General features: G+C 43.1%; 2 protein-coding genes across 14 annotated transcripts in view; one reads left to right on the top strand and one right to left on the bottom strand.

Annotated features, from left to right (window-relative positions):
- The window catches only part of LOC143899154 (uncharacterized), a 146,122-nt gene that overhangs the window by 1,428 nt on the left and 130,015 nt on the right, over nucleotides 1–14,679 (bottom strand). The gene's annotated exons all lie outside the window — the stretch shown is intronic.
- The window catches only part of Glut1 (Glucose transporter 1), a 37,719-nt gene that overhangs the window by 8,094 nt on the left and 14,946 nt on the right, over nucleotides 1–14,679 (top strand). For 9 of the 13 annotated variants that reach the window (XM_077408601.1, XM_077408629.1, XM_077408642.1 and 6 more), the window contains exons 2-12: nucleotides 1,035–1,400; nucleotides 2,902–3,643; nucleotides 8,499–8,691; nucleotides 9,173–9,283; nucleotides 9,688–9,783; nucleotides 9,887–10,047; nucleotides 10,465–10,824; nucleotides 11,052–11,283; nucleotides 11,394–11,606; nucleotides 13,599–13,823; nucleotides 14,059–14,198. In XM_077408601.1, the coding sequence (XP_077264727.1) occupies nucleotides 2,910–3,643; nucleotides 8,499–8,691; nucleotides 9,173–9,283; nucleotides 9,688–9,783; nucleotides 9,887–10,047; nucleotides 10,465–10,824; nucleotides 11,052–11,283; nucleotides 11,394–11,606; nucleotides 13,599–13,823; nucleotides 14,059–14,198 (2,465 nt within the window). In that variant the 5' untranslated portion in view covers nucleotides 1,035–1,400; nucleotides 2,902–2,909. Of the gene's footprint in view, nucleotides 1–1,034; nucleotides 1,401–2,901; nucleotides 3,644–6,625; nucleotides 6,914–8,498; nucleotides 8,692–9,172; nucleotides 9,284–9,687; nucleotides 9,784–9,886; nucleotides 10,048–10,464; nucleotides 10,825–11,051; nucleotides 11,284–11,393; nucleotides 11,607–13,598; nucleotides 13,824–14,058; nucleotides 14,199–14,679 lie in introns of those variants that run through there. The other 4 variants (XM_077408637.1, XM_077408609.1, XM_077408670.1 and 1 more) reach the window with 3 other exon arrangements.

The raw sequence follows: 14,679 nt of genomic DNA, 5'->3' as shown, positions 1-14,679 counted from the left end.
GAAGAGTCTGGAGATTAACTACATTGTCAGAGTTAGAGATATCGCAGCTGACTATACCGTCGTAGAAATCGAAGTAGAGGCACGAGGAAATACACGGAATAATTACCCGATCAATGGAATATGTAATCTTAAATCCAATCGCGTCTGCACGCAGTTAAAAGTCACGTTTCACGGAAAACGGTGGAAAATTTCACAACGGTCAGGATCGTGTTGCAGATGCGATCTTCCCGCCCCAATGATTTCTTTACTTGTTCATGAATTTATAAAAAATTTCTCAGTCCGTATATATTTTTCTCTCTCCAGTTTGCTTTCCAGATCACAAGTTCGTGCATCGTCAAGAACGAATAGTGACTTTCTAAGACCTGGAATTGTGCAGCTTCCAATCGAAGAGCAAAGAAGTATTCTTTCTTCTTTGCTCTATGTGTAATTTTTCACGAAACTCACAGAAATATTTCTGAATAAAATTATTATACGGAGACGAAGTTGCGAGCCTAAAGAGAAGCTGATGTTTCCATAAACGTTACTTGAATTTATAACCGATTAATTGATTTTATGTCATTTCTAAAGACTGTCTTTAGAATGAGCTATAGGATGCGTTAAGCCGCGGTAAAACTCCAGCTGACGTTTCAGCTGGAAATTGTCTATAGCTCAACTTGAGATAACGATTTTTATCTCATTCTGACGTACCTTAGAAGCGGGGCGCTATCCTTTCCAACTAGCGCGTTACCATAAGAATACCTAGACGAGTCGCAACGGTTTTATTCTTTTTCAGTTTTACAATTTGGTTTAATCAAATTAAATTCTACTGGATGCTATCTTAATGTCACTCTCTTCTCGCGTAGGTATAGATAATCGTCGCGTCGAAGAAATTGAGACGTTAAAAGATATCGATAATAGTGTCGGTGCTAGAGTCCGAGCTAATAATCGTATATCAGATTTCGTTATCGCGTCCTAATCGACGATACATAATCGACGAGACACTCGAGGGGACAGTCTTGGCCTGGCGAAGCTAATGGTTTGCTCGTTTGTTACAGGTTCCTAGTATTCGCCGCCTTGTACTGAGCCCGATACAAATCCAATCGATCGGAGGAAGGGGGGCCCCTCTGAAGACGTGATACGTTGGTGTTCCGTACCCGCGGTAGAAATTGGGATTTCCACCGTACCCGGGGCGTTTCACATCCGCGTCCGTGGATCTACACCCTCTTTATCCTCTCCCCATGTTGTTTCGCCGTCCCCTCCCGCCGTTACGTCGCGAAGCGATCTCTCGATAGCTGATAGATCGGATCCACGGAGTTCTTTCTTCGTCGTGAGCGAGGCAAGGAGCAGGTGCGAGACGAAACGAGTCGTGTCGTGATATATCATCGCCGGGCACAATGGCTTGCGAATTCTTGCTTGTGAAGGTGAGTCTGTATTTCTTCATCTATGATAGATGAGTTTCGGAGAGAGAAAGTTCCGCGTACCGCCAATACAATACATCGGTCATTACGAGTAAAACGCGGTACGGTTCCGCACGGAAATCTCTCCGAAACCTTACGTTTATTTCATAATGCATGCGGCACTATCTGTTCGTAACAGAGCTATTTTTCGTATAGTCATTAAAAAATAAAAAAGGCTGACGTTGAATCATTACGCGAAAGTTTTAGAGCGCGAGTGGAGTCACCAAGTCCGTAATTTGTCCTCTTTAAATACGAAGCTCTGCTCGCCCCTGTAAAGTGGACCTTACAAATTATGGACTTTCATCACCACGGCAATCCTTGCTGCACGATAATTCACCCCCGTTTCCTTATCACCGTTCGCAAAGCTCGTACATCTCCGAATCCAAAATCCTCCGCCGTGGCTACCGAAGAATATATCTCGGAGTCGAGAACGTTTTTAATCGTAATGACCGCTTATATTGTTATTCGTACGATATCGCCCTTTTTCTCTCGAAACACTCGAGGGTGCCATTCGATATCGCGCGGCGTGCAATCGAATGCGTCTAGAAAATAGGGGCGTTTACATTGGAGTTAATTGCCGCGGTGCATTCTTAGGACGGCGATTCGCCCCCCTCGTAATTCGCCTGCAGGCGACACCGTTCGCGGCTCCCATCTCCCGTCCTCGCGTCGCTGCAAATCACTTAGCGGCCGTCCGAATGTGATGAGTTTAGTTTGTTTTCGTCTACATCCCTACGGGCGGGGGACAACTTCCGCTCCGCCGGGATCGTACTTTGGAAGGCAAACGCTATTATTTCCGTTATCCTGCTTTACTTCGCTCGACGTCTCGTATTATTAGTAACGCGAGCGAAAGTTGCCCGCGGGCAACGGCAACAGCAACAGCGACAGCGATAGCAGCAGCAGCCGCAGCAGCAGCGGTAGCAGCGGCACGTGCTGCTGCTTATTTTGTATGCGCATTGCCACGCGTAAACTCCCCGTGAATTATTCCTTCGTGTCGTCTGCCGTCGCAGACGACCGTTGCCGGGCGCACATATCTCCTTTTATTAATTAATACGCGCGTGCCCATCGGATGCGTTACAGATACTCTGCGAGATTTAATTTTCAAGAGAGCGGCAACGTCGAGCTGGAGCCGACAGTTTGCCAATTAACTGAGTATCGCTATCATTGAAATATTCTGTATATCAATGCCGCCGCGATACGCGATATTGTTTTTTCGCTGTATCGCGCATTTTGCTGGCTCCGTCTCGCAAAAGTCTGTATTACAATTTTTGAATAATCGCAGACAAGCGACCGCTGCGAGTCACAAAAGAGTCGCCACCGGCACCGTATAGAATCGTTAATTGTACCGCACGGGCGCACAAGCGAAAGTAGCGAAACGATAAAAACGAAAAAAAAAAAAAAGAAAAAGAGGAGAGCGAGATCGAGAGCCAGTCTGTGTCACGGCTTCCGTCTCTGTCTTTGGGCGCAGCTTGAACGATGGCCGATTCACGCGGCTTCAAGCCAATAAACCAGTTGTGGCAGAGCGCGACTGCGACGGATCAGGATTCGGAGTGTCTCTACGAGGAGATCCCGGGCCGGTCCCAGGATACGGACCGGCCGGCTGGTGCCGCCCGTGGGCAGCAGGGGGAGGAGGAAGAGCAGCAGGAGGAGGAAAACGTCGGCGGCAGCAGGAAAAGCCTCGACTTCGGGGTACAGGTTGGAGATAGCAGCGACTTCTGGGGTGAATCGGTCCGGGAGGAGGTCGTCGTCGTCGCCAGGGGTGGTACCATCCCCCGTAGCAGGATCGACGGCGGCGCGAGATCACGCAGCGGTTCGGTCGATCGGCGGCCGTCGGATCGGGCGCGCCAGCGGGACATCGTCGTCAGGGTGGAGGAGGAGCGCTATGCCGCGCGCAGGAGTCACGTGGAGCCCGGTACAGGCGCCGTACTGCCGCCTCCTGCGGCTACCGGCCACAAGCTGACCAGGGGGCGAGCGAGCGCTACCAACACCGTCGCCCGGTACTTGCATTCGGCCAGCACCAACGCCTCGGCGGCGCACTACCATCACCATCATCACGGCCAACACGGGCCGCACGGCCAATATCCCCCCGGCGGCAGGACGACCGGCAGGCAGCACCGCCATCATCACCCTAGCCGCGGCTCGTACAGTAATGAGACGCAGGAAGAGGTACAGGAGGACGATGAAGCCACTCTACGGGAGTTGCTCGTAAGGTACGTTCTACGTACGCGCGCACCCCTCCCGCGAAGTAGACGATATACGACGAGTCCCCCTCTCCTCTCACCCTCTCTCGGTCCTCAATCCCTCAGTTGTCGGTGCACACCACTCTGAATCATCGGTTATCGCGTTATCGAAACAACTTTCGCACCACACTACGCCAGGAGGAAGAAGAATCGTTGTTCGAAGTTTTGTTGTGATCTCTCTCGATAAGAACCCGTTGGATGAAACGATAATTACTATTGGATTCTCTTCTCTCGTTTTATGAGAAACGAGAGAATCTATAAATCTTTAATGCACAATCCAGTTATCGCCCTGCTTTCTCACGATTATAAAAAGAAAAATTCAAGGTTTTATGTTATCCTAAAGGATAGTTATCCATATGAAATGGCTACTATTATTGCTGATTTATGTAATTATTCCGGGCTCGTGTAATCATCGAAGAACCAACAAAGCTTTTATAACGACCCGATGTTAAAACACGAATTACGTTATCCGAGAACAATTGGCGTCGCCACCGATGTCTCTAAGAATTATCTGGATTGTCGGACGTTGGGCAGCGCCGATAGAAGTTTGCGAAGGATCTGTGCCATCGCGCACTTCGCCAACTCCTGTCAGCGACCATATAACGTTGCAAGCTATTCGCGATTCTTGCAAAAATATCCCACTACTTACGACTATTAAAATCAGATTCAAATGGTTAAAAGCTTACCAGTATTCCGCATTGTTCGTGCCAGTTGAAACGTTAAGCTTCTACGACCGGACACGGGTTTTTACGGCCCAAAAATAACATGTAGTAAGGTAATTGAATTTTCGGTGTTGCACATAATCTCTTTTCTTCTACAACGGCGGTCGTGGAGGATTAACGCCGCGAATGTTGCGAGCGAATGTTCAAGAATTTCTATTTAAAATATTATTCTAACATAGTCTCTAGCCTTTAGAATTCTGTATTGACTTTCACATTATAGTAGTGACCTCTTTTTAGGGTCTTGTATAGAAATACTTTACTCTTTCCATGACGAGTGAAGCGTAGAAAGTTTTTCTTTTTTAGTCTCTATACCTATCGCCTAAATCTCACCTGGCATGATAGAGTATCGCCATTATTCGAACGTTCAGCTCCCGAGTGATTTATTTTCGATCTGCTCTATTTCTAATATTGTTCTTTTGACCGAAGTTTATACAGTCGCATATTTTTAAATCTCGATCGACACACACACACAATCGGGCGTTTCTCGTCTAATAAAATTATGAAGAACTGTATACGTGCGTTATAATAATCGAGGAAAAAACGAACGATTCTCTGGCGAATATACAATTCAGGGGAAGGAAGCAAATTAGTCGTATATGAATAATTATTTCGTTCACCCGATATCAAATGTACTTTCTTGTTATCGCTGAATTCGGTTATTCCAACACGCTCGTCCGCTGGTTCGCATAATGGGGGCTCCATCGTGCTAATGTTAACAGTCACGAGAGACTTGGCCCTTTGAATCTCTCACGAGTAACTTAGCTTAGTACCTCCGGTAGAGCGGCGTGTATGAGCTCTCGAGACTCGCATACCAATCAAGGGGACACTCCTCGCTCTCTTTTGTCCGCTGTGTTAAAGTGCGCCCCCCGCCTCCCCCGAATCGATAACACTTATTTTATCGATCGTATAAGCTTTTGCTGCTGACGAAAACGACTTTTACGACCGTACCATTTCATAAACATCGTTCTCTCGAGAACCTAACTGTGTTGCAAATGCATCCAGGTAATTCCGGCCTAAGTGGCGGTGCCTTTACCTTACGACAAACACGCGCCGGCGAAAAAAAAGAAAGAAAGAAAAGAGGAGGAGGAAAAAAAAGGAAAAAGAAGAAAGAAACGGACGTCTTCCCCGCTTATTATTTTTATATAGACTCTCTATGTATCCGAGAATGCAAATGCAAGGCTTTGTGCCATGCCATTTCATCATTTATACATAAATCACACTCGCTCTTAAACTTATTCTTTGTACATACTACACACTCTCGGTCTCATAACAAGTCGACGATCAGACACTACCGATATATACCGTTGTTACTTGAATTTTTTGGCTGCGGCGCTCGCAGGCTTACCACTGATTGCTCATTCCATTCGAAAATCATGTCTCCCTCTCGAAGTCAGGTGCACAAATAAGCCCGCAATAGCTAGAGCTCGAAACGAGGAGTAAAGACCGGGGAACCGGTAATGGCATCCGGTTTATACACATATATATATATGTATATACGTCATACATGTGCTGGGACACAGGCAATTAGTTCTCAACGAAGCGACTCGCGATGAAATTCCGTTATGCCATTGGTAAAAGAATCGCGATTGCAACAAAATTACCCGCGTAATTGTAAAAAAAATGTTCTAAATGAAAGAGAAAAAAAATATCCTATCTGTTGACATAACAGATGGATTGCTATATTTGCACTGGAACAATCTGTGTGCGTTCCAAGCATCTCAAATCAAGTCACTCACTTTTGTGTTAACGCAAATAGTTAATCACGAGCACGATTCTCCTCGGCCCCCCGAGGGGCTGCCGCGTGTCGTAGATCCTCGCAAGACGACGCACTACTACTCTGTCGCTCAATGTGCCGTCGCTGTGACTTATTTGTGTGCGTGTCTCGTTCTCTTTATCACACTCATGAGGTCATGCTGATTTTTTGTAAATTATTTTGCCGACTGTTCGTTCCGCATAAAGTGATGGGCCATTCAAATTGTGCAAGCTCGCTTGTGGACGCGGGCGGCTAGGCAGGGGTGAGTAAGCTGGCGGTGCGTCGCATGGTGATGTGTGAAAAGTCTCTCTTTCACACGTGACGGCTCCGTCTCCTTTTTTTTTCTTTTTTTTTTTAAATATAATATATAATATAGAAGCGAATTGGACGTCACGGTTACTAAATGCGAGCGAATATATCATTATGACATGATTTTTATGACTGAACCACGACTGTGTTTCCAAACTAGGTAAAGTTTTACAGAGTGAGATAAGAGAGGAGGCAGGGGCGGGCGTCGTCGGGCCTTATACCCCCTCCCGCCGTATACGTTACCGTTGTGGACAACCATTTGACAACAAGCAGTTCAGAGTCAATTGATTGGATTTGGTGGATAATCCAACGTACGTACATATGTCGTGTGAACAAAGCAAAGAACAAATAGATCTCTGTGAGAATAAGACGAAAAACTGAATCAAGAGGAGTGAGTGGGGAGGCATAGAGGCTACTGTAGTTTCGGAACACAGCCATGGTCTCCCTACCTCCCAGGTACATGACAACATCATCACTGCTCTCTCTCTCTCTCTCTCTCTCTTTCTCTTTCTCTCTATCTCTCTTTTTTCTCTATCCTGTTCTTTCTCTCCCTTGTCTCTGTATTTATGTACACATATCAAAAAATAGAATTGTACCACTTTTGGTTATGCTTCTTCTCAAGCAATAAAGTATGTACAATCAAGCATCGATATTATTATACTCAATCTCTCGATCTTTGGATGCATAGATTACTAGCTGCACTCATTCCTGAATGCGTTTCTCGAATGGTTCTCGATTCTTGGATGCTTATCTTCGATACCTCGATTTCTCCCGCCTTTCTTAAATCTGTTTTTCGTTTCCCATTTATTCGACTAGAGAGGTGGTGCAATCCTTTGCTTGATAGGTGTACATATTTCCGTCTGTCTATATCTGCCCGTTACCCCTCTATCTTCTTCCCACGTCATTTACCTTCCGTCTCATCTACCCGCGCCTTCGAATCATGTGCTCATTCATTTCTGCTGTCACCTATCATTCATCATATATCTTAGAAAAAAAAAAGAACTTTCGGTCTCTCTTTCTCTCGCTCTATTCCATTACATTATCATCTTAAGTCACCCTTTCTGCTTGGCTGTGCACATCGATCGATGAGTTTGCCAATTTACCGAATCGTTCGAAAGTCTCATGATCCTTCACGATACGTTTTGTATGTACACGTAGAGTGCGAGATATCAGCCATTTTTCACTCGCTTGCACATTCATGCATCGTGGCCATAAAAAATAATTATATACACGAGAGAAGTGATACAAAAGCGATACGGTTAGGTTCGCGAGATCCTAGACTTCTCACGGACGGAGAGTATCACGCCGACGTTTTCAACAAATACTGAGGCACTTATATCTACACACACGCGAATTCACAAACTTCCATCTAATATGTGCACAGCTGCGAAGAATATATTTATATTCATATATCTACTATGTACTCTATATTACCACCTGTAGTGTCTATCACCCTTCACACTCACCACACACACCCTAGACGTGCTTTTAGTGGCGTTTGTGTTTTGTCTGCTATCGTTTCCTGCAATTTGACATATTTATTACATATAAATATATACTAAATAGAGAGAGAGCCGATTGTACACATGTATATATACATATATTTTATATCTATATATATGTATATATATATATATAGCTATCTGTTCACGTATATTATTATATTACAACATTTACCCAACATTCCCCATGGCTGCCGAGCTAACGCCGGCTCGCCGCGCTTTCGAGCTCTCGGGGTGAAGGTGTTCCGCACTTTTGCACCTGTCGAGTCGTTTCTCTTTTCATTCTACACAACGTCGCATAACTCCGCATCCTCATATTTCAAGTATACGCGGTATAGATACCATATGTACATAAAACGCGCCGCGCGCTAAACGGTCTCGCAGGCGGAGAGGCTCGGCAGTTTGACTTATCTTAGGGATATTTAGGCAATAGCTCTAGCCTTGAACGTCTAGTGTCAGTGCGTGCTCGACAATATTGTCGATCCGCTCTCCCGTACGAATCAGCGAGATTCACGCGGGGATTATGTGTGTGGGGACAGTCTGCAGAAACAGGTCAGCGTTATGAGTATGAACCTGAGTGCCAAGCTGGACGAGCTGCAGCGGGGTGACCGCCAGCTGGAGACCACCGTCGCTCTCTGCGAGATCCGCACGCAGCTGCAGGAACTCACGAAGAGCGTAGAGTCTTGTCAGAGCGAGGTCAGCGAGGTGAAACGGGACATGGTCACGATTAAGGTACTCTTGACCTGCGTCTATTTTTTGCGATTTATATATTCTGATCTAAAATCATACTAATATTAATATTAAATATGAAAAAATACGTGATGTTTGTGTTAACAGATTTAAATACGATAAAGAAATTACTACGAGGCGATCTCATAATTTTTCTTGACAGAAAAAAAATTGAAGGGACTGTTTGCTTAGATTATCTAAAAGTAGAGATTGTACAGGATAATAATATTAATATATCAAATTGCGATAATTCGGAATGCGTATAAGAGGCGAGCAGATAAATCGCCGTAGATAAATCAATACGTGTGCCGCGTGTGCGTAACCAAGAGGAGACCAGATTAAAGTTACATCGATTAAAGTTCAATGCCTAAGAATATAAATTCTTTGCGTTATTGAAAGAGTGTTTTACCACTCGTTCAATAATGTAAAAATTGCATTTGGTATGTACGGAAGTACTTGAGGTGTTCTTTTTCTTGACTCGCAGCAAGAACTAGATACGGTACAGCAGGTCAAGGAAGAGATAGAGGAATTACGAGAGTACGTGAATCGACTGGAAGAACACTCCCACCGGCGGAAACTTAGGCTTTTGGAGCAGGTGACTTCTGGCGTTAGACAATGTTGCTTTTTTAATTTTATTTACTTTTATTATGTTTTAAGAACTTGAGTTGCTATGTCGTGAATGATCGTGTATGTGTGCGTGTTATAATTTTTTTTTAGGTAATTTATAATTTTTATTTCTTTAAAGATGTACGTGGATTTTCATCGACACTGCGTGTACGATATTATTAATAAAAATTGTGGAATAACTTTATACGTTCTTGTATTTTTATTTTATCTTGCATTTACGATGCATCCCATTAGCAGCACTTTCTTTCCTCTTATTATTTATATCACATATGTGGCTGTACTAAATGTTGTGTATGTAATATATATGTACACTGGGGGGGGGGATAATTATATCTCATACGCAAGGTAAACGATAAGTCTGGGTATTTCCAGGGACTGACGCTTTTCCTGTCGTACGCGATACTGGCAGCCGTATTGGGGATGTTGCAGTTTGGATACAACACTGGAGTGATTAACGCGCCTGAAGTGGTACGTAAAGTCTAACGTAAAGTCATGGCTCTATATATACGCGCCTAGAATAATTTTGATAAACGGACACCTTTATAATATATTGTGTTCAAACTGTTTGCAGAATATAGAGAATTTTATGAAAGATGTGTACAAGGATAGGTATGGGGAGGACATTTCGGATGATTCTGTTAAGACGTTGTACTCCGTGGCCGTGAGCATATTCGCGATTGGTGGTATGGTGGGTGGTTTCAGCGGAGGGACAATTGCCAACAGATTTGGCAGGTCGGTGCCTGGTTCAGCAATACCACATTAGCTTCACATGATTTTAACGAGAGACCAGTGCTTTCCAAATTATATAATACTATCGTTATTTTCATAAAAAGAATTATAATACTAACGTTTTTAAACCGCTATTTTTGATGATAAATAAATATATAATACTTGTTTCGGTATTACGCAGAATCTTCTTAATAATCAAGAGACACGGTAATGTCTCGCGCCAAGTGTATGCGAAGCGAGATCGCACCGTGGATCTTTTACGCGACGCGACGACTTGCGAGTACCCGAGATTTTGAGATCTCGATATTTCGTAACGCCGCGTTCCGTAATTTGGAAATCTCTGAGAGAATGATAATTGTTGCATAATCGTAAAATGGAAAGAGACAGAAATTAATATTGATCTTCTGCCCTGAATCGTAGAAAGGGAGGCTTACTGCTAAACAACGTGCTGGGCATCGTGGGGGCGTGCCTGATGGGTTTCACGAAGCTCGCTGAGTCATACGAGATGTTGTTTTTTGGACGGTTCATCATCGGTGTCAATTGTGGCTTGAACACCTCGTTGGTTCCCATGTACATATCGGAAATAGCGCCATTGAACCTGAGAGGCGGTCTAGGCACGGTGAACCAGCTCGCTGTTACGGTGGGCCTCCTGGTCTCCCAGGTGCTGGGCATCGAGCAAATCCTTGGAACAAACGAGGGTTGGCCCGTTCTCTTAGGACTAGCTATCTGTCCTGCCATTCTACAGCTACTGCTGCTTCCAGTTTGCCCGGAATCTCCGAGGTGTGTGTCGAAAATAATATACATTAGAATTATAATTAAAATAAATCTGGTTTCCCCGGGTTTTTTTTTAAGTAGGTTCCTCTTAAGAAGAGCCTGATCGAAGGATTTAACGATAACAAAATACGCATCCATAATTTTCTACGTATCTACGTGTCTACGGTTCTTCGCTCATAATTGACATACACAAACGGTACCACGGTCTATTAATGGAAGGAAAATTATTTCAGATATTTGCTCATTACTAAACAGTGGGAGGAAGAGGCTCGAAAAGCATTGAGAAGGTTGAGAGCCAGTAACCAAGTAGAAGAAGACATTGAGGAAATGAGAGCGGAGGAACGAGCTCAACAAGCTGAGTCCACGATATCGATGACAGAGCTTATATGCAGTCCAACTTTAAGAGCACCTCTCGTTATTGGTGTGGTTATGCAACTTTCGCAGCAGCTTTCGGGTATTAACGCCGTAAGTCACTATTTCTTTCAATTACTCGCGCGTATTCCCTCTCGTTTTCATTAATCATTGCAATTTTATTTAAAGAGCGATCTGATTGTGAAAATTATTGTGCGTTCCAGGTGTTTTATTATTCCACGAATCTGTTCACTAGTTCTGGTTTAACGGACGAGAGTGCCAAGTTTGCAACCATTGGCATAGGTGCCATCATGGTTTGTATGACGCTAGTGTCTATCCCACTCATGGATAGGACAGGAAGGCGTACGTTGCACTTGTACGGTCTCGGTGGCATGTTTATCTTTTCAATATTCATCACAATTTCGTTTCTCATAAAGGTGAGTTGAAATTTTAGCGCGTTCTTATCAGCTTCATTATTATTTATCGTTATGTTTATCGTACTTATTATTTTAATGCTAAACTGCAACAGGCAATTTAACTTTGGAATTTTCTTGCTACTCGACAATTCACAGCGTTGTCTCAAGAACGATAATTAAATATTATGAATACGGATCTTTCATTAATAAAGTACGACTTGTATATATTAATTATAAGTGCAGAATTCATAGGAATCTGGAAGATCTTAAAATCGTGGACGTATATTTTACTTTTGCATTGAATTCTTCAAGTTGACTCTTCGAACAGCTTTAAAATAACCGAAGAAACAAGATTTCTTTTAACTTAAATTTTGATGCTTTTGTATAATAAGAATAATTTATCGTACGTTCTATACTTATTTGGAAAAACATTTGACGAGGGATGGAGATCTCATTGACAATGACGAACTTATTTGTTCATACTTCTCCGTACTGTTAAGAACTGTGCTTTACTCAGGAAAATTGCATCACAAAGAACGTGAATTGTAGCTACGTCTCTGTGCTTTGACACTTTATGCACCTTGGCGAAAAAGGTGTATTTTAACACTTTGTTCACAGCTGGAGTGCGGCACTGCACCGACAGTGAGAATCACCATTAATATCTGTACGAATCTGCATCACAGAATCGACTCATTTTAATTTCTCCCCGCCATTCATGTAGCTAATAAGTCACGTCCTTTGCCCGCATGCCGTTTCTTTCACTTGCGTCATACAGATTTTATATCTCGATACATGGACACGTATACGTGCCTTACGTGTGTGTAAATTTTTCTTTCGTAACAATTTTTCAAGATACAAAAATATTTTTAGCAATTGTTTTTATCATTAATAAATGATTCTCCTATCTAAACGCGTGATTAAGCGACCGATAATAGAAGCGCGGAAAAAAAATTTGAAAGCAATACAGACGTCAAGTGTCGCATGTATCGTATATTGCACGCCGTTTTGTTACTTTGGCTTACTAGTAGTTCTGCTTTTTAATAATCCGCATCCCTCTTCCTCTTCACCACTAACGACCTCTTTCGTGACTGTCTGGAGGAGATATTTACTTCCCGTTTATTAATCAGTCTATGTTCTCTACTTGGCTCAAACCTGTCACTCTTTATCACGTTACGTCAACAATTAACATATTATACACAAAGTCTCTAACACACACACACACACACACACACACACACACACACACACACACACACACACACACACACACACACACACACACACACACACGCACACACACACACACACACACACACACACACACACACACACACACACACACACACACACACACACACACACACACACACACACACACACACACACACACACACACACACACACATACACACATATATATATCAATTATATCCTTTATGATAAAATTTAACGGTTCTTTAGCTGCTGAATGTTTAGCACCGACACTTTCATGCGTCACGGAATTCGACAAAGAGTAATTCGCTTTCCCGTCAATTATCATTAATTACAAGAGCCGTCGTGCGAAAAATTGTTTAAGAAAAGATATATTATAGAACTATCGAACGAATGAACATTAAGATATCTCGATTCGAGACTACCTACACACGGATGTTCCGTGCGTACGACTAATCGCATTATCTATACTCTAATTGAGGTCAAAGCAAATCCTGGCACTCATCATGAAAAGCAGCGTGCTTCACCGCTTAACGAGAGATTGTACTGTATATAACAAGGCACTCCGTCATTATACAAAATACTTTGCCGCAATCACTTTGTCAATGCCAATGCCTTTCATTACACAGGATTGAGCTGCGCACCGCATGTGGCATTGCAAATTATTACGTATACGTTCGACATGCGTTGTCCGAGTTTTTTCAGTTATTGAATTCCTGGCTTGCCGTATTTTTTTATTATTTTTTCCTGGGGCTCCTCCAGCCGCTCAGGAAAGAAGAACACGTTTCTACTGCCTGATAGGAGTTCTTTGGCTATGTGCAGGAAATGATCGACTGGATGTCCTACATCTCGGTGGTGTCGACCCTGTGTTTCGTCGTGTTCTTCGCCGTGGGGCCCGGATCTATACCCTGGATGATCACGGCGGAATTGTTCTCGCAAGGCCCTAGACCCGCCGCCATGTCCATCGCGGTTCTCGTCAATTGGATGGCTAATTTTTTGGTTGGCATCGGTTTTCCAAGCATGAAGGTAAAACGACAATTTACCTTCAAGTAAAATTTCCTCCATTCGCGAGGCAAATAATAGAACGGTTATATAATCGAATAATTGCAAATAATTGAGCGCAACGAAAAAACCGCTATAATTGCTACATTAAGATTATTATGGACTTTATATAGAACGTAAAGGTTGTATAGAATATAATCAGATTGAGCGTAGATCTGATTTGGTATAAACTTGCTACGCGCGCGTTTGTGTGTTACAGAGTAGTCTTGAAAACTACACGTTCCTACCGTTCAGTGCATTTCTAGCCATCTTCTGGATCTTCACCTACAAGAAGGTTCCTGAGACCAAGAACAAAACATTCGAAGAGATTCTAGCTTTATTCAGGCACGGTAACGACAGGTATGCAGCACATAAGCAAATTATTACCTTCCCCAGTACGTACCATAATAGCAAAATGTTATATACATAGTTGGATATATTCTGCATCCGCCTCTCTTTAGTTTCTTTCAAAAAGAGGTCTCTGGTATATCTATATACATGTATATACGTATGTATATAGCTTAAATCCGCGATAGCCCCTCCCCCACCCTCAATCTGTATCCCGTTTATTTTTTACTAGACTTATATTGGGTACGTTTGAGAAAGTTAAGTAAAAGAATCGAAATTCACATTTTCGAACTAATAACCGCACAATTTATCAACTTGTGTTAATTGCACACAAGCAAAGGGGAGAATTAGAGAGACTTAGATAAAATTATCCTATATGCCGTACTTGGTGTACAATGTACTGTTATCACATCCGTCCGAACGTTCATCCGTCCGTCTATATTCGATAACGAAAAAAATGTTCGTTACTTGTAATAGGAATTTCTCAAATCTT

Source organism: Temnothorax americanus, unplaced genomic scaffold (assembly GCF_048541705.1).
Source record: "Temnothorax americanus isolate GAGA-0224 unplaced genomic scaffold, ASM4854170v1 Scaffold10, whole genome shotgun sequence".
Lineage (NCBI taxonomy): Eukaryota > Metazoa > Arthropoda > Insecta > Hymenoptera > Formicidae > Temnothorax > Temnothorax americanus.
This window is presented reverse-complemented; position numbering and strand designations above follow the sequence as displayed.